Genomic DNA, 20,089 nt, shown 5'->3' with positions numbered 1-20,089 from the left:
ATGTCAATAACAAAGTGTTATTTAGCAAAGAGATTGATGGGGAGAGAACAATGGCATTAACAGGTGAGGATGTAAATTGGTAAACAATATTAGAGAGCAACTTGGCAGTATTTAATAAAGTTGGAGATGGGCATGCTCCATCATTCAAAAATTCTATTTCTAGGTATGTATATCCATATATGTCTAGAAAGGCACATACACATGACAACAAAGACATACAAAAACCTTCACGGTTTTCCTTCTTATTAGCAAAAAGCATACGCCACTAAAAAACCTATCATTGGCATATTAAATAACTGTGATGTACCTTAGATCAAACAAAAGAATTAACTAGAGATGAACATATTAACATGCATAAGAATAAAAATATAATGGCAAGGGACAATTATACAACCACAACTATAGTGTGAAATCATTAATGTTAAAAGTGTAAAAAGCAACTGTTAAATGTACATAGTTGTAGACCAAGTTGGGGGGTAGCTTATTAAGGAAAAGTTACACCATTCTTGGTCTGATCAAGAAATAGAGGACCCAGAAGACTTACACATTATTGATAACTCCTTATTTTCCCCAAAATGTGAAGGGAATATGGTACAATACTAAGATGTGGTTCAGCTGGGTGACTGGAATACAAATTATTTATGATATTTTCTGTATCCTTAAAATAATATATGCCTTGTACCACAGATTTCCTGACACTGAATACACTTCATTCATAGGAAAGCCTCCCTCACAACCAATGATATAGATCATATTTTAATATATTTTTCTATCCATGTACTTTTCAGATTCATTTCTGAGTAATGGCTCCAATGAAAGAAGAGGGGAAGAATAGAGAACATACAGGAAAATCTATGATGTGTGCCAGAAGACCTGCAGCATTCTAGGCTCCATCAGCCTGAATCCAAGGTACAAATAATATGGAGCTGACTAAAGATGACAGTCACACAGCCAGAACCAAACCTCAGTGGTGATGCGGTGTGATGGAGTATAAGCCTTCACTCTTGCAAGATGCTGTGACTGGGGGTTTTGTTACCACAATACAACTAAGTCTAAATTGACAATCATGTTGGCTGCTAAGCCCACTGGGAAAATAAATGATACGGAATTTTATAACAAATGGATTAGGCTGATAAAACCTAAGTCACCTAATCAATCATAAGATCACAAAGAAAGACAACCTAACATGTGCCTCTTTTGCAGGATGCAACAGCAATTTCTTTGAGAAAATAAACAAAGAAACAAACTTAAACCTGACCTGATTAAGCCTCTAGATCCAATTACAGTACATCTCAATCATGTAAAATGGTATCACGGGGATGAAAACAGCCAAATATAGGATGTGGGAAATTCCATAGTACAAATCATCTGCTCAATTTCTTCAAAAAGAGGGTAAAAGTTTATAAAAAAGATGTAGAGAGAAATGACTCAAGCAATGTTATCAAATGTACTACATGGACTTGTCTGTATCCTGGTCAAAACAAATTAAGTATTAACAAATTTACAAAATGAAGTAAATTTAGACATATTTTTGAACATACTATTTTTGTTAATCTTCAAATGTGTGAAAATGATATTATTGTTCTTTTAAGCATGGGATGCATATTAAGGTATTTACAGTAGTAATATGATACTAAAATTTGCTTTAAAATGCAATGGTGAGAGGAATAAGTGAAATAAGATTAACCAGACGCTGTGGAAGGTGCATAACTTTTTAGCAACATGAGAAACTTCTGCTCCTCTTAAGACATCATTAAGAAAATAAAAAGAAAAGTCACATGCTGAGGGAAAATATTCACAGTTCATACAGTCAGCAAGACTTACTATATAAGGGATAGATTATAAATCTTCATAACTCATTATTAAGAAGAAAAACAGAGCAAATAGAAATGGGGAAACTATAGGGACACTTTACATAAAAATACATGAATGACTGACCCATAAGCACATAAGAGTTGAATAGTTATCAGCCCTAAGAACCACAGCGAGTCTATAAATGCAAAATAGAACTAAGATGAGATGACACTACAAGCCACTTGAATGGCTAAAATTAAAAGGACTGACAATCCCAAATGTTAGTGAGGCAAGTCTCATGGCAGTCAGGAGTACGAAATGGTATGACGACTTGGGAAAACTGCAGCTTTACAAGTAACAGTGAAAAGGGGAAAACAATGCAAACCCCTAATAAGAGAATGAAAACACAAAGAGTGGTGTTTTCTTATAATGGAATACTACTCAGCAACAAAAAGGACTGGACTACAGATGCTCCTACCAACACAGACAAATCTCAAAAACACTACTCTGTGTAAAAATGCATGATCAAAAAGAGTACATATTGTATGATGCCATTCAACTAACGGTCCAGAGTAGGCAAAAATAAATTACGGTGACAGAAAACAGATCATTGGTCATCTGGGGCTGGGGTTTGAGCAGATCTACTGCTAGAGAATAAAGGGCCCTTCTGAGGTGACAGAATGTTGACCATGCTGTGGGTCACATAGTGTGCATTTGTCAGAACTCACCAACTATACACGTATGACAACTATTATATATATATTTTATCTCCAAGTTGACTTAAAAAAGCTATAATCAGATATATTTATGACAGATATAATTGTACCATTTTTATGAGGTCATATAAAGGTCATATAAGGATAAATCACACAATGAAGTTAAACTAAGGATTCAAGCAGAAATCACTAAGGAGTAAATCAAATTGTCTTAATAACCTAAGATAGTGTACCATGCCCTAAATTTAGATAAGAACTTCAGAAAAGTGAGGATATAAAGGAATAATAAGCTATTTTAGTCCTCATGTCTAAAAAAAGAACAGTTCCTAGGAAAAAGGTAAATGCTTTCCTCATACTAAAGCATGGACTGTATTTGCCACAAAATTATATTTTAGCAACAAACAAAAAGTCCTAACTGTGCAAGAGAATGTAAAATGACTTTCATACTGATAATTCTTGGGTAATCTACATGCATATGGTAAATTCAGGCCATTATTTTTGAGAAGTCAGTAACATGTGTACTGCATACTGTAAGAGTCTTTACCCACAATGTTCTTTTTAAATTTTTGTAAAGATATTTTAGTTTTTTAAGCAATCTCTACATCCAATGTGGGGCTTAAACTCACAACCCCAAGATCAAGAGTCACATGCTCTACTGACTGACCTAGCCAGGCACCCAATATTTTTTAATTAAAATTTTCTTTTAAAAAACAGAGTGAAGATTAATCCCTTATAATTCTGAAAAACAGGCATTAGAAAAAATATTTTCCTGGACATTAACATTTTCAGACTCTGCCTCAAGCTGGTGTAGAAATATCTCAGAGATTGAAGAACAGCGCATCCTGTATATGTGAGGCTCATGGGAGCATAGCACGTCGCGCTGGTCCATCCAATATTCTTGCACTCTTTGAGAGGGTGTAGGAGGGAAATAACAGGTGTTTTAAAAAAGATAGCGATTGGAAGATTTGGAAAACAAATGTCACTTCAAACAATATTTTCTATGATTCACTCTCTAAGATGATCAAGTTTACACTCTTTTATCCGTACAGGTACATTGCTGGGAAAATTTGAGAAGAATTGTTCAATGCACATTGATTCAATGCACAAGGGATTTTATGAGACCAGCTAATAAATTAGCCAAATTTAATGAAAGCTTTAGACAGAAAGAGGGAGCTTTCTTCATTTTGTATTACTGCTAAAGGTATGGTAGAGCGTCACTTTCCTTATGACTGGTATCCCAGATCATGGCCAGCCAAATTACGTATCTTGACTTCATTTAATTTGAAGTTAGAGTTATCTATCATCCCTAAAGCTCATAGTACATAAAAACATGATTTTCATAATGATTTTTTCTTTCTAAAATTTCAGCTACTTAAAATAAACTTGAGGTTTTAAATTTAAATTCCGTTATTGTAATTTGATTCTATACTTTTTAATTTTTATTTATTAATTTGATAGACAGAGATCACAAGTAGGATGAGAGGCAGGCAGAGAGAGAAGAGAAGCAGGCCTCCTGCTGAGCAGAGAGCCTGATGCAGGGCTCGATCCCAGGACCCTGGGATCATGACCTGAGCCGAAAGCAGAGGCTTTAACCCACTGAGCCACCGAGGCGCCCCAGATTCTATACACTTTTATTTTCTGCATTTTAGAATACAAATTCCCAAGACTTAGGAAGGCACAATTAAGCAATGAGATAGGGCGTCCCACAGAGCAATACCTTATTCAGTACCTGTTGTGCCAATGCACTCTTTCACTGCAAAAGTTATCTGTGTTCTCTTCTGGCTTTTTTTTCCCCACTTGAATGCTTGGGAAACTTTTTTACTTTACTAAAAGATATTATAAATATCGCTTGAGTTCAACTTCTCTGAATAACCAACAATTCTACATCAGTCAAGCCTAAATGAATATAATTTTACTGTACTTACTGTAATTTTTCAAATATTATCAAAAGTGAATTCCCACCTCTCATGGACAGCATTTAAATGCTTCGAAACTATTTGCAGCTATTTTGCAATCTATGAAGCATGGACAGTCTGCATTATGGGAGATGTAGTTCGCAGACCACATTTTCACATGAAGGCGGTTGTGTTTAGTATAAACATTTGGCTCAAATTCTGTGTGCCTAAAATATTTGATTTGGAGAATAGATTACAGAAAGTAATTTAAATTCATTAGGAACATATTACATAAAATGGAAAAGCATTTGCCAGAGTTCCATAGCAAGTACTTTCATTACTTACGCAATCCATATACTGGCATTTAAGTACTCTAAGCTTCTTTCCTTTAATGATTTTTCAGTTGGGGGTGGGGTGGGGAGAAACCCTACATAAAACCAACTTTTAAAAGATATAGACAGATTTCGGCTTTTGCATTAATTTTATAAAGTGTGATCAATAATAATTTGATGAAAGAGAAGTCTGGCCCTGGGAAACAACAGATTCAGAAAGGAAGCATCATTCTCTTAAACATTTATCTTCTAAATCAAAATTAATCCTGACAATGTACTCACTTACCGATATTTTCTGTAGGCATGGAGACCCTCGTTGGTTCTACAAGATTGTCAGCCAGGACAAAAGCTCCTTCTTCCAATGTATCAAGTAACATTGTTGCTGTATGAGCTTGCTCAGAAGAATTCATGTGTTTCCAGGATTCCAAAGCTTCAGGTCTCAGAAGATTGTCCACTGTGTCCACAATTGCCTACATCCATTAGAAAACCACCATTAGTTCTGACTGCTTCTAGTATCAAGGTGATTTTCAATCACTGACTAGTGACAACTGTAGTATTTATCTGTCATGATGATTTACTCTTACTTCAAGATGGAAGAACACTTGAACAACATACACCTGGCTGATTAGGAACATATCTTACCATCTCAAAGTAAAACTAACTGAAGATTAGTAGATTGCTATGTGATTATAAAGGGTAAATGTGAACAGATGGCTTGTGGATACTTACCTAACAATATCTCCATTGTCAAAGAGAAGCCCAACCAATGTCAACTCTTAACCTGAGGTATTACTGGTACATGCATGGTCACTCCTATTTATAACCTCAAGGTTTAAATATTCTAGATAGAAAACACTGATGTCCCTGGAATAGCCTTTTATTTATGCCTGAAAGTTACACCATACTGTTTTCTGGAACCTACACTAAAGTAATAGCCAAAATTGTGCCTTAGAACATTGTCTACTTATTACACCATTGGGGAAAAAACCAAGATGATTTCAAAGTTCATATATTATCTGTGAATATTTCACTTTTCCAATTCTCCATCCAGCTAGAAAACACTTGAGAGTACACCTTAGATGATAGACAATGATCTGTTTTTATAGAAGGATCAAGAGATCAAAACGTTTAAAGCCCATTTGAACAATTTAATGAAAACTAATAGTTTAATGAAAAATTTTAATGAACTATTAAGAAAAATAGAATAAGGTCTTCATAAACATCCAGGTTGTACATGTTCGTATTTGTAGGTTTTGTTTACTACCATGCAAAATAACAAATAAAAAATAAGACCCAGTCAGCTAAGCAACTGAAGGCAGGCCTTTGTACTGATACTTAGTATGGCTATATACTGACCATGGCTTGAATACCTGAAATCACTAAGTTTACTTACTCTACCCCATGTACCCAGCCACAACATGTCATTAAGACCGTACATAAATTGTTTTAATCTATTGGTAATCACTGAGGGAAAAGAACATACATTGTGCAAAGAACAACAACAAAAATTGCTAGTTTGAGGTACGACATTGAAATAAGCAGGGGGAAAAGTTGTGTGAAGCTACTGTCAGAGTAAGAGTAATTAGCTTAATCCATCTTAATATCCTCGTTCTATCTGCCTTGTGAGCCCCCATAACCTTCCTGGCAGGTGGAAGATACTTCCAAGTGGCGTTAAAGGCTTTTCTTCCCTCTCTCTAATGGGAGACAGAATAGTCAAAATGCACACAGTGATACTGCCGCAGCCATTAACTAGAGTGGAACAGAAATTGGTCTGCCGAGGCCAGATTCATTAGTCACCAAGAAATACAGACTGGAGTCTCTAATCTAAGTTACAAATGAATCCTCTGTCACAAAGTGGGAACTCGCTTCATTTGCATAGTGTAAGTCAGCTTCTGATTTGTAATTTAAGAAGTTTTATTAGTCTTATCTGAGCAGAGAAGCTCATTTTGAGAGATACTGAAAATGACACTGGTCAGAAATTAAGGTCATGCTGAAACTTACTACATAGACACATAACTCGCTGATGACATGCTTTTATTAATTTGAAACACTCTTTATTTATTACCATTTGTACTTTTCTAGCAGAATCAAAAACGATCATTAGCCTAATCATATTCCTTAAGTAGTCTCTCCCTGCCAAAGAGAAAAAGCTATTCTCTTGCCACTAAGATATACGTCCCGGGCAACATACCAATTATTACATTTCATACATTAACTAATACCTTAAAGGTGAACTGAAAATTTCAGTACGACAAATTCTATACACTTCAGCAGTTTTTTCTTTGCCCCCATTAAACAGGCTAAAAAGGACATTCAGAATATTACTACCTAAAAACGAACTTTCCCACCACTTTTCCTTGTCAGGTTCTCGAGTCCAACAATGTCTATTTGCAAACTAGGGACATGACTTCTTTCTTTTGTTCTTTATTTCCTTCTAGATCTTGCTGACCGAAACTGGTAGTCATGGCTTTTGAATAACCTCTATTCCACAAAACTAAAAGCTGCTTTTGTTTTGTCGTCATACTCATATGGGTTAGTTCTTAAGGTTTGATTTACTAAGGATATGGTCCTCAGATGAGTACGATTAGAAAATAACCATCCCCCTAAAAGAAACATCTAAAATTCACATAATAAAACCAAATGCAAGCTGGTAATGTTATTCTGATCTATCACACAGAACTAGAATGGCATAGTCTACCGTCAGCCTCAGCATGCTTCCTATTACTTGGATATACCAGGGAGAAAAACCTGCTGGAGTGAACAAGGATTCTGAGCCAAACAGTGACTTTCTGTTTCTATTAGCCTGATAAAAACCAACATAGAACATACATTGATAACTCTGTCACATTATGTATATTCCATTTCTAGTAACCCATCCCCATGTATCAACCTGATTCTAGAAATGACTCCTAAAAATTTCAGGACAAAGCCTATTTTATTTAAGAGTACACCACAGGGATAAGAAAGCAGTGACTTTTTCATGCACATACATTATGACTATACAGTCTTTGATATGATAAACTGCCAAGAATATATCATAGCTGTTTTAACTCAAGTTGTTCTTAAATCCACATAGATGACAACAGGAAACAAAGAGATTATAGGATTACTTTCCAATTCAGAGGATATTTCATTTAAATTCTTGTATGTTTGGATGAATGGAAAAAAAGCAAAAATTATAAAGGTAAATTATTTGCTTATTCTGAGAGTAATATACCTGAGAAAAGTCAACATTTGTACAGCTGATATGGGGCACATTATATAATTATCAAAGACTGAAATACATTGGATCATGCAGCAAGATGATAAAGCGTGGCTGAAGAAGGGAGAAAGCAGGGTGACAGCACAGGAGAGATACCTTAAGGTAAGCCCTGCATGTCTTCTCTCGTTTTTGGAGCTTTTTAGTGAAAGAAAAGAAAATCAGAGGTTAGATTTTGTCTGTTGAAAAGGAGGAAAAAAAGAAATCCTCAAAACTTAGGCTGGTGTTCCTGATTTCAAAGTTTGTTATGCAAGGTGGTCCTCTGGATTTTTGTGAGTTTACACTGATTGCCAAAACTGCATATTTATAGTTCATAGCTGCATTTTGTTAAGTATACTAATCCAAAGTATCACGATAAAACCAGAACAAAAATGTCTGTTTTTTAACCCTATAACACCATATTACCCACAGATTTTGGCTTAATATGAATCTCCTATGCTTGTTGGGTAGTATGGTTAAAATAACTATCAATTTTTTGTCGTATTAGAAAAAATTAATGGCACTAATATACTATCTCCTAGAGAGGGAAACGTGCCCTTCTCCCAAAACCTGCAATTGAAAGCAGTATTGTAGTGGATAACATTCCTCTGTGCATTACAATTTTAGTGCAACCACAAAAGCTGCATGTATTAGTGTACAGAGTATATGAGACGTAGAACACGCACTCTCTTCAAGTGCAGATAATGCATTCTTAAGAGGGAATACCGACCACAATCAGGCAATGTCTGCCACCAACTAAAATCTCCCTAGAAATTTTACCTTCCCCACCCCCCCATGTTGTTCCTTTTTCAACTGTAATTCTTTCTTGGGAAATTAACCATATCAGAAATTTTGTTTCTGAGTATATGTCAAGGGGGCCAGAGGTTTGGCAGTCCAGTGCTGGAGGAATCAAGAGCTGCCATATAAAATGTCTGATTAAATAACAGGAAATTCCTACCCACCTTGTTATAACTCCGTCCGGCGGAATCCTTTTCACTAGGTTTCAGTTCCTGCAGCTGTGCATCAAGAATGTCCACCAACTGCTCCATCAATCTCACTGAAGAACTCACATCCCCAGCAAACACCGGCCCTTTGGTATGTTTAGCCAGTTCATTGGCAAGACTAGCAGCATTTTCTCCACTTCTGATCTGAAATGACAATTTATATTATCTCAGTATGATTTCTTGCTCTGTTTGCGGCTACTTGTTCTTTTCCTGGGTATCTTTGTTGTGGTGAGAGAAATATTTGCAAATATGTCAAAATCTGCAACTAATTGAGGCCAATAACTTTCTCCTCATTTCATATGATTAAAGGTTCTTAGATCCTCAACACACAAAAGAAATTCTTAACCAGACCTTTAAAAGGAATGAAAGGAAAAAAGAAAACCAGAAGTCTTTTTTTAAGTTTTTCAGATAGCTTTCTCATTTCACCGCCACCCATTTGTAAACTGCTGTTTAAAAATCTTATTTATTTATTCCAATAATCCAGAAATTTAAATTAGAATGTAATCAGTATGATACTGGGAGTTATTATCTACTCTTCGCTTGCATTTCAGAAAGGTAGATGACAAAGAGGAAACTAAAATGCCACCGCATTGTGTTGTAATATTAAAGTTACTAATGCCTTTTAAAGTCGTTTTTACTTATTCTATCATAATCATCTGTGATATAAACATCTGCTTGCATTCTGTGGATTCAGTTGCAAACTTAATGGTATTTGATTTATTGGGCCGATGGGCTATTCATCTTACAAACATCAAAAGAAACAGAACAAACTGAATATAAATGAAATCAAGCAAGTATCTACTCATTAAAAAGCTTAACTTAGAAAACAGCATGCCCCAAAACATATGTAGCTTTGAATAAATAGTTTACAGACAAAACTATACATGATTTTCTTATTTTTCTACTGAACAAAGAACGATGAAGCCAGTTTCAACATACAAAGCTAAATTATTTATGCTAGACCTTAACACCCTTAATCATCAATGTGTATCATATTAAAAGGTTCCAACCAACCTTCTGAGCCAGCTGATTTACCCAGTGTGAGGTACAGTTGCTAAGATCAGGGCCCCTAGGGTTCCATGTTCCAGTGGAAACCATGCAGAGATAGGATGCAGTTCCTACAACAGATGTAGAAAACAGCAGTGAAAAACTATTTTTCTGCATGCATTCAGGAAATCAGCTATGATGATACTACACTACATGTTAAATTTTGAATGAACACCAATGGAACTGGTTGACAGAAACTGACAAAGAGTAGGGTATAATGCAGATTATAAACAGTAAATATAAAGTCAGCATAGAAATATCAGACGTTTATAGCAAACAAACAAAGAGCCCTTGATTTTCTTGGGACTTATCCAAAATGATACATGCAATGAGAAAGGCAGCAGTAAGGAAGCCTCCCTGGAGTCCATGGGCAAAAAAATGTCAGGCTTGACCCCTATAGGTCTTCAACAGGGAGAGAGGTAATTCGGGCCTGACCTTAAATAACTTTTACTGTCCATGAGCCTATAAGTTATCTACCAATGCTCTATTACCAAAATTAACAAAAATAGTAAAAAAATAAGCTATCATAAACGTCTCTCTTTCCTCGAAATCACTTCAGTGTAATTCAGAACCTACTCACACTAAATTTAAAAATATAAGTTTGGCATTTTACAAGAACTACCTCTTGTTCCCTTGGGACATGGCCGTTCAACCATCATTCCCCTTTGTGTCTGAGGCCACTTTATCCCCCTCGCGTCTAATGCTTCGCAGAATCTCTCTGGCAGGGGAAAAATATTTGTTACAGGAGGAATTTTGGTTGTAGAAACTGCTGGAGGTGGTTTTGTCCCTTTGCTTCCTTCCTGTGATCCAGCTACAGTTGTGCTCATGGGGCCTTTCTGTGAAGTAGTGCTTGTGGTTGATACTGTGGTTTTGAACAGCTCAGCTGAAGAAGTTATTGTCACAGCTGTGGTAGGCACTACGGAAAAAAGATGAGTATGTTAATCTCATACACACTCGCACTCATATACAGGCACACACGTGAATGTGTATATGCACACACACAACACAAAACCCCTCCCAACCAACTATCCCAAAACCACTAAAATGAGAATTAGTGGGAATACCAGTTGGGAGGAGCAAGAATAAATCCCCTCATTTATTCCAATTTATTCATATTGTTGGCTAAGTAATGATAGTTTAGACTTTACTATGGATTTTTCTGTATGACTCTAATTGTCTTAAGTCTACTTCTAAATGAAATATTTGATAATACAGCTTAAGTATACTTCATCATTTATCATCCAACAGAAACTGAAGGACAGTTTTAGTGTCTAGACCAGGTATATGTCACTATGAAACAATATAGAAAAATTCTTTTTTTATATAAGCCCATACCCTGTAAGTAATCAAATTCAAAGCATCAATAAAAATCTGAGAATTACATATAATTAGGATAACAGAAAAATCAGTCACCCACTCTACATCTTGCAGGAAAATAAATACTGTGACATCTTTCCACCCAGCAGCCATTCTTGCTTGAGAGATTTTTGAGCATGCCTGATTAGATCCAAACAGAAGATAGGCTTGGCATGCTTGTGCTGTGTTAGTAAGGAAACATCTGAGGCTTTATTAAGCATATTTACATTTGAAAACGTAGGTAGAAAATGCAACCAACTAGTTCTGGTCAGAGGTTACGATGTAATCTCTTATCAGGATAACAGGTTAGATCAAATTATGCCTAATTTGAAACCAACCCTACATACCATACTGACAATACAGAGTGTAAAAGGAACTACAGTTACACATTTGAAATTATTTTAAAAGGTTATTTTTATTTCCAGCATCACTTCCAACTGTTTAATCTACCAGGTTTAAAAAAAAAAATGGAGCTTAATGTTTCCTTCATTGATTGCCATTTAATTAGTTTTAACAACTAAAATTCTGCCAGTAAAACTTTAATGCTATCACTTAAAATCTATTAGGTGTTCACACTAAAGTTTCATCAACATTTGCAGATAACTGGCTCTTGAAACCTTATACATATGATGCTTTTAATAGAGTATAACAAGTTAAAAACTATTTTCTAAACATTAACTTTTTTTATGCTTTCTCTATAATGTAAGAAACAAACCAGAATATTAAAACTTAAAAAACAAGTTCATCTTATCACTAATATGTTCATTATTTTAAGTTTTGGTTCAAAAGTAGTTGTTTCTATAGTATGGATACTACTGACAGAATATTCTAAGTCCATCACAAAAAGTAGTGTGTACTTGTTTATAGTTCTTGAAGAGTGAGAAACTTCTTGTCAAAAAAAGACATAGATATTTTCTACACTTTTTTCCTTCTACCTCAAGAGAAATTTTTTAATCATGTGTTTTATTTCCAGGGCATAATTTATTGACCATATGAGAGATGCTGTGTCAAACATCATGTCTACCCAGCTGCTGCAGAAACCGATTCAAACCTGTCTATCTTTTTCTGTAAAGCACTTGCCTGACATCTTGTTAAACCTCTGTAATTTTCTTTTGATTACAATGCAGCCAGGCTTTCAGTGCTTTCTCAATTAACATTTGTCAAAAGCATCACCCTCTTTTACACAACTGTCAAATGACTGCCTCTGAATCAAATCTTAAGTAGTGGGAAATCGGAGCATAAACGAAAAGGACAGAGGAAAATGGTTTAGTGCCACACCACCTTATGTATCCCTTGACACTGCACTAATTACTATGTCTTTAGTCATGGAAATATGTCTTAATACTACAATTAGTGATCTGCTAGCTAAGCATCAGGAAAGCATCATGATAACTGAATCAAGGTAGGTAATAAAATGACCTCTGGTAAATGCACAAAATTTCTTGTAGCATGTGAAGTAGTGCTTCTGGTTGATACCGTGGTTTGCATGTGTTTTTGATAATAAATTTCATACATTTCACCTTTTGCTCATCAAAAGTTTAAAGGAAATCAATCTTCTTCAAAGATAAATCAAAGAAATATTGGGACATCATGAAGAACCTAAAAGTAAACTTGTAAGTGGCAAAACTAAACCCTTTTGAAAGGCCATCAGAATTTCTGGAATTTTGCAAAGCTGAAGTTTTGCAACTTTACAGAAAGCAATTTTTTCTAATGATGAAGCCATAAGCACAGAGGTTGTTTCTAAAAATTAACATTTCTTCCATAAGTGAAGACAGGTCCCAACAGGGCATCTGATAGTGATAAAAGCCGGCACTTATTCAGCATTTATGTACCAGATGCTATGTTAATCACCATTCATGGATCATCAGATCATCTTATTTAATCCTTACCACACAACCCCATGAAGTAGCCACTATGATTATCTTCCTTTTACAGATGAGAAAATTGAGCCATGGGGAAGGTTAGGCAATTTGCTTAAGGTCACCCGGACATACTCTTGAATGTTATGATCTTACTTTTCTAGGCAAAAGATTTTCATAGAATCTGGAAAAAGTATGGCATCCCACAAAGTAATCTGCCCTTATTCTGGAGCATCTAACTGATACTTTTCTGTGTAAATCTCTAAAACAAGAAAAGATGTGGGAAGATAATATAAAATACTAGAGCAACAGATGATAAAAAGTTTCATAATGTAACTTATATGGCAAAAGATTCAAAACTCAAGAATGTCCTATAAATCGTAATAGAAAACATGGCAATTCACAGCTGAATTATATCTCAAATCTAAACCTTATTTTACAAAGTTCTGTCCCAGAGTTATCAGAGTGTCATATCAAGCATCCAGATTAAGTGACTTAGCACTCTGCTTACTTTTGTCATTTGGGTATAGAGACCCAAAAACAGTACTAATAAAATGCTCATGAACATATTTAAGAACTGCCCTTGAAAATTTCAACAAACCACACATACAGAATGCCTCAATTTACTGTGGTAGTGCTTACTAACAACAGCATCCATTTATCTTAAGGGTAGTGCTTCCCTCACGGGGGTCCAAGAACTCACTCATTGTTCACTGAATGAACTCTAGTTACAATGCGTCGGTAGCCTGGAAAGGCAGAAATGCGTATTCATTAAATTTACCTTTATTCAATGTCTAAAAATAACGAGCATCTTTTATTGAGCAATCATTATCAGTGGAGAAATGTTTCAAGAAGTATATATTCTACGCTAAACACTCCCTAAATAAATACACCTAACTAGTTCTCTTGATAAAAATTTTTCCCTCATACTACTGAAGTGTCTTACTTCATAATTATTCTAAGACAAATATTCAGGAACTGTCAAAACCCAAGACACAAAATCTTTTCAATATTTGGGAGGGACACCTGGGTGGCTCAGTCAGTTCAATATTTGGGAGGGACACCTGGGTGGCTCAGTCAGTTAAGTGTCTGTCTTTGGCTCAGGTCATGATTCCAGGGCCCTGGGCTTGGGCCCCAAGTCAGCTCTCTTCTCCCCACAGCTTGTGCGTGCTCGCTCTCTCAAATATATAAAAAAAATCTTTAAGAAAAATAACATTGCAGACAAAGTAAATATAAAGCAATTCAGACTAAGAAACAGAGTTGAAATAGGACTGAAAGGGTTTTTCCTAAGCCCACTTTAGAGGGGGAGAAGGTAAAAGGAAATAAAGAGCTAGTTTAGAGATATGGAGCAACTGAACTATGTAGAGATAACATAAGGTTAAAAATTCAAAGGAAAAAAAAAACCATGTATCTGAAAACCATGATTAGGGCAAAGAAATAATATACATGCCCTGTTAGGAAGGAAAAGGCTTGTGTTTATAAAAGGGGAAAAGTTTTGAAGCTAATAGACTATGAAACAGTCCACAACAAAAATCGAAAGGAATGGTAATTTTACAGTATGCTGTATACCTTAGAAACATACACAGTAGCAAATCTAGTACATAAGGCTAAACTACAGCCAACCAGTCAATCATTGTTTTATGACGGCTAAAGATCTGAATTCTCTGACTGCTCTGTCCTATCAGTTTTGTGGATCTTGCTTCAGAAAAGCTGACAGTGGCTTATTGATTTGACCTAAACTGATGGGCCAGAATAGTTCTGCAAGGCCCCATCTACATGCATATAGATATCAGCCCATCTGAGAGAGACAGGAGTCTCTAAGAGCACATGAAGATAAATCACAATAGAGAGAAAAGAGAATATGTTTCAATCAGGAGCAAGAGAGATTTAGGTCATATAAAACTTGGTATCACTAAGAGTTTAATACGGGGACAATAAGAATTTTTACTTTCTGGGAATATTTATGAGTGGCTAACTATATTGGGTAACAAAACCCAGTTGTGGAAACACAACTACCAAATATGCCCGTTTCCCATTTTCAAAGCTGATAACTGGTTTTCAAAAAATATCTAAATTATTGAAGACTTTTTCATCTGAAATGGATCAAATTATTTACTAGAATATAAGCCACATATGGAAAATTACATCAGTACTCATCTTGCATTCACAAAGTACTTTGTGACAAGTAGACGGGGCAATGATTCTTTGTTGAATTGATATTTGTCCTCAATTTATTCACAGTCTTTCAGGTGTTGCCTGATTATGAATTTGCATTTTTAAAAGTATTTTATTTCTCTTTTTCCTAATGGAGGGGGAAGAGATTTATTGTTGCCCCAAATGTAACAGCTGTGTGAGAGTAACACAGGTTACAAAAAAGATTAACGCAGCAATCAATATACAATGTCAGATTTTGTCAATTCCTGAATTCTGCCTTTGACAAACCTATAGGATAAAGGAGAAGAATGGTACTAGCTTTTAGAAAAACAGCCGAGACATTGGGGGCTATGGTGAGTGCTGTGAATTGTGTAAGACTGATGAATCACGGACCTGTACCCCTGAAACAAATAATACATTATATGTTAATAAAACAAGGAAAGAAAAAGAAAAACAGCTGAGATACAGAAAACGTCCCAAATTGCTGGCCTTATGAGAAAAAGATATGTCTAAATTTAAAAGTAAATGATTCTGGGGCCACTTGTTTGTATAGTCAGCTGGTTAAGTCTCTGAGTCTTGGTTTTATCTCAGGTAGTGATCTCAGAGTCCTGAGATGGAACCCCATGTCAGGCTCTGAGCAGCACACAGTCTGATTGAGAGTCTCTCTCCCTCTCCATCTCTGCCCTTTGGCTCATGTTCTCTCTCTCTCTCTCTCTAAAATAAATAAATAAATCTTTTAAAAAATTTAAAAAAGTAAATGATGCTATGCTATTATCCTTGAAGATTTAATTGCTGAAAATTTAATAATGGGCATTACTACTATAAATTTAATGCAAAAAAATTCCAGCCATACATGAATTAGAATAAAAGGGGTCTTGCGTTAAGTCAATTTGTTATTATTCTCTTACTTTTTAAAGAAAAAAAATCACATATTTTTGTATACTATAATGATTCAAATTAGAAAGTCAACTATAACAAGTTGTGACTTTTGCTTTTAGGTCCTTCCTGACCCTATTACAATATTTAGAACTTAGTAACAGTATATCTTAAAAAATGTTTAGGTACATGTAATTATGTTTAAGTGTGTAGTGTGAGTGATCAACTAAAATATATTTCCCAAGATTTTACATTACTTTCTAAAGTAATGATCCTCCACAAAGATACCTAAAGAGAACACAAATTGAAAATGTTAGCTGATCCATCTTCATAAATCACCACGTGGGATCATTTAATGCTTAGTCTATGTGTGACAGTTAAAGTCAAAGAAATATTTACTTAAAACCATCACTAATTTATCAGGAAATATAAATGTGTGATTTTAGTAGGAGGATGTTGGATGACTCCCTCTCCTATCCAGACAGCAGATACCAAAACTGCAGAACATTTATGCCTGACATTGTACATCAAGCCTAGCAATTCTCCTGGGATTTCCTAACACACATTTCCCTTAACCACTGGCGCCAAGAAGTTAAAAGGTCTACACATAGATTGTAATCAATTCAGAAGTCAGGTAGGAAAAAAACAAAACAAAACAAAACACAAAGCTAACAGGTTTGTAGCTGGTATTATATTTTTAGCAATGAAAAACTGAACTGACAAATGATGCTACAATTTTCTGTCATCGACATTTAAATAAAAAAATTCAGAGAAAGAAAATAGGCCAAACTAAGGCTAAAATGTACCTGCTATGTGACGGCATGAAATACATTATCCTTTGAGCTTTGACTATGAAAAGGAGAAGGAAACAGACAGGAAAAAAACTTCCAAGTCTTTTAAAAATAAGCTTAAAGCCAAAAGCATTAGCAAGCAAACATTCTTACCTTGGGCAGGATCAGGTGGACCAAACTCCAGAGAATATCGTAAAATGAAGTTATTGTTCCACACGTAGAGTTGGTTATCTCTAGGATTGTAATCCACTGCAGCAATATACTGGTATTGGTTGGGGAAGGGAACATCTACATATTCTCCTCGGTTTAATCGGGTATTGTAAATGTAATCGATTGCATTCTTGCCTGTTTCACTCTCATTGTCTTGATAAACTGACCTGACCACATAGAGGACTCCGCAGATCATAAAAGCATTTGATGCAGCACGTTTGTCATACACAGTCTCCCACGTTGCTTCAAATCGAAGAGTATATGGATTTAGTTGGCTAATAACTATCATTCCATTGTTCTGTTCAGTGGCGTAAATGACCCATAAGCCATTTTCATCAACTGCTAGGTCGATATCAGTCTTCCCTCCCCATCTATATGGTGAGGTATCATGATAGTTGGCATAGTTAATTATGGCCTCTCCACTCTTAATTCTAGTCCTCAAGTCAAATTTCACAATGTTCCTGGTTCTCTCTTTGTTAAAGAAGACAGCACCATCATATACCACAAATCCAGTACCATCTACTCGATTTGGAAGTTTATATGTCGTTGTTTGGCGACTATTTTGGAAATCTTCTAAAGAAGCATATTCTATTAAAGTATCAGTACGATAGGGAGTCCAGGGCATGAAATAAATTTTATCTGCAGCCTGAAGAGGGTCCTTGCACCAAGCACCTGCCTTTTGTTCAGCTTCATATATACATGGTGAATCCACAATTGCTTTCAAGGTCCCAGGGCACACAAAAACTAACAGTCACAGAGAAAAGACAATAATTAAGCCAAGTTAAAAAATGAAACAGGCCAACACAAATTTTAATGATCACAACTCAGAAGAGAAAAAAAGTGTTTTATTAACATTAGATTTAACCAAAATTTATACTTAAAACAGTACCACCCTTCTTTCCTTAAGTTACAATAATCAATGTAGCAGCATACAAAGTGGCTGGGGTTTATTTTCACACATACAAGCCTAAGTTTAAGACCATTCATAACTGAGCTGACAACGTGCATTTTTGTTACGAGCTTTTAATCTTATAATCTGGTAATTAAGATTTCAAAACTTTGAGCTTTGTGTGTAACAGCGTACAAAGTACTTTAATTTAGTCCCAATGGTGTCCCCTCCCTTCCCTACCCTACTTACAAACCCCCAAAAGCAAAACACTAAAATAAAGGAAATAAAACAAAAACCCAATGTGAAGGCTTACTTAGAACTTTTATAGAAGTCAGACTGAAAACAAAGGTGGTTCAATTGAAGAAACATAAATATTCAGGAAATGTAATTAGGAACAGAGAAAAGTAAATACAAGGAAAGCAGTGATGAAACAACCGGGAGACCCTGTAACCATGGCATGCTATGGAGAGGGTTCTGGAAGCCAGGCAGGATGACACGTAAATAATAAAATATCCAGGGGTGTCCGAAAAAAGAGATAAAGGGTGAAAAAGAAACCCAGAAAGGAGCAGCTCCCCCTCGCCGACTTCAGAATTTTTACCCCATCACCAGATTTAGCAGTCATGTAATTTCATCGTAAACAGTTGACTTCTTTATGAGGTGCATTTATGAGATCCTGCTGATTATTTTAATGTCAGGAGTATTGTGGAGGGAGGGAAAGGAGGGGTGACATCCATAAGGCACATAACAGGGAGCTGGGGTTCAGACTGTATACGTTATTTACCTTTTTGCTCCACTTCTATTTTAAGCATCGGAAGAAAAACAAAAAAAGTGCGAGGAAAAAAGAAAAAAGATTAAAATAAATTGACTATTAGTCTAAGACTGAATTCGTAATAGATGCTAAATATAGGAAGAATAAGAGCTGTACTACTTTGGATAAAGAGAAACACACAACAGGAAAACCTAGCAGGAGAAAGATTCTAAAGTTACATAAAGGAACATGGATCAATCATTTTAGTAGATTAAGGAGGCAATACAAATACGTTGGCATGTTGCTTCACTTAGTGTACCTGAATAAATAATGAAACTCTTCACTAATGCATGGTATATATACTCTTGCCTTTCTAAAGTCACTCAGCATTTTTATCCAGTTTTACTTTATATACTTATGCTACAGATACAAATGCATGCAAAGGTGTATCATCCCCATCTATCTTATTATATGAGCTCATTATTAAATTGACTAAAATCAGGTAAACATAACAACAGGAAAATATATCATAAAAAAACGAAACTCAATTTTGGACCTTAGGTCAAAATTAATGAATATTGATACGGTTATATTTTAACACTCTCCCAAAGACATTTATGTAAGAATAAATATATAATTATGCATCTTAGTACTTTTTAATGTCTCTTTATTAATTTCTATTTCTAGAAAAATCCATCTTAATTATAAGAAAAAAAATGCCTCCTTTGCAGGATATATAAATCTCCCCTGCTATCCCAGTAAGGATTCTGAAGGGTGGGGTAACGTAGTGTCTTTCTTTCCCACCAAGAATTAGTAAATTTGCTTATTTAGGTTTATATATACTTTACAAAATAAAATTCTTACTAAATTCCCTATATTACATATCTCAAACTTGTTATATTAAGTCTATGTTTTTTTTAAAAAAAAAAAGTAAGCAAAAATACATACAAGGAAAAAGCAAGCACAGTAGGCAAGGAGAAAAAGGAAGAAAGAATTATGGTTAGCTTATTATGACATTGTCTACCATCATCAATTTACACAGAAAGCAAGCTAGCATGCAACGACAATCATACCAAGCATTCAAAGCAAATACCTTGACTCCACAGACCCCATAAGAGGTAAATGCTTTCATAAAACAAACCTGATTAGTACAGTTATATGAGAGAAAAAAATCCTCCCT

At 35.3% G+C, this 20,089-nt stretch overlaps 1 protein-coding gene across 17 annotated transcripts in view; it reads right to left on the bottom strand.

Annotated features, from left to right (window-relative positions):
* ADGRL2 (adhesion G protein-coupled receptor L2) overlaps positions 1-20,089 on the bottom strand; it is a 605,011-nt gene that overhangs the window by 31,592 nt on the left and 553,330 nt on the right. For 12 of the 17 annotated variants that reach the window (XM_059136196.1, XM_059136197.1, XM_059136198.1 and 9 more), the window contains 6 exons: positions 17,216-18,016; positions 10,649-10,942; positions 9,994-10,097; positions 8,938-9,123; positions 8,096-8,134; positions 5,024-5,207 (listed from right to left, as the gene is read on the bottom strand). In XM_059136196.1, coding sequence (XP_058992179.1) covers positions 5,024-5,207; positions 8,096-8,134; positions 8,938-9,123; positions 9,994-10,097; positions 10,649-10,942; positions 17,216-18,016 — 1,608 coding nt within the window. The remainder of the gene's footprint in view (positions 1-5,023; positions 5,208-8,095; positions 8,135-8,937; positions 9,124-9,993; positions 10,098-10,648; positions 10,943-17,215; positions 18,017-20,089) is intronic. The other 5 variants (XM_059136201.1, XM_059136203.1, XM_059136209.1 and 2 more) reach the window with 2 other exon arrangements.

Source organism: Mustela lutreola, chromosome 10 (genome assembly GCF_030435805.1).
Source record: "Mustela lutreola isolate mMusLut2 chromosome 10, mMusLut2.pri, whole genome shotgun sequence".
Taxonomy (NCBI): Eukaryota; Metazoa; Chordata; class Mammalia; order Carnivora; family Mustelidae; genus Mustela; species Mustela lutreola.
Note: the sequence above shows the minus strand (reverse complement) of the source record. Positions and strands in the feature narration are given on the sequence as shown.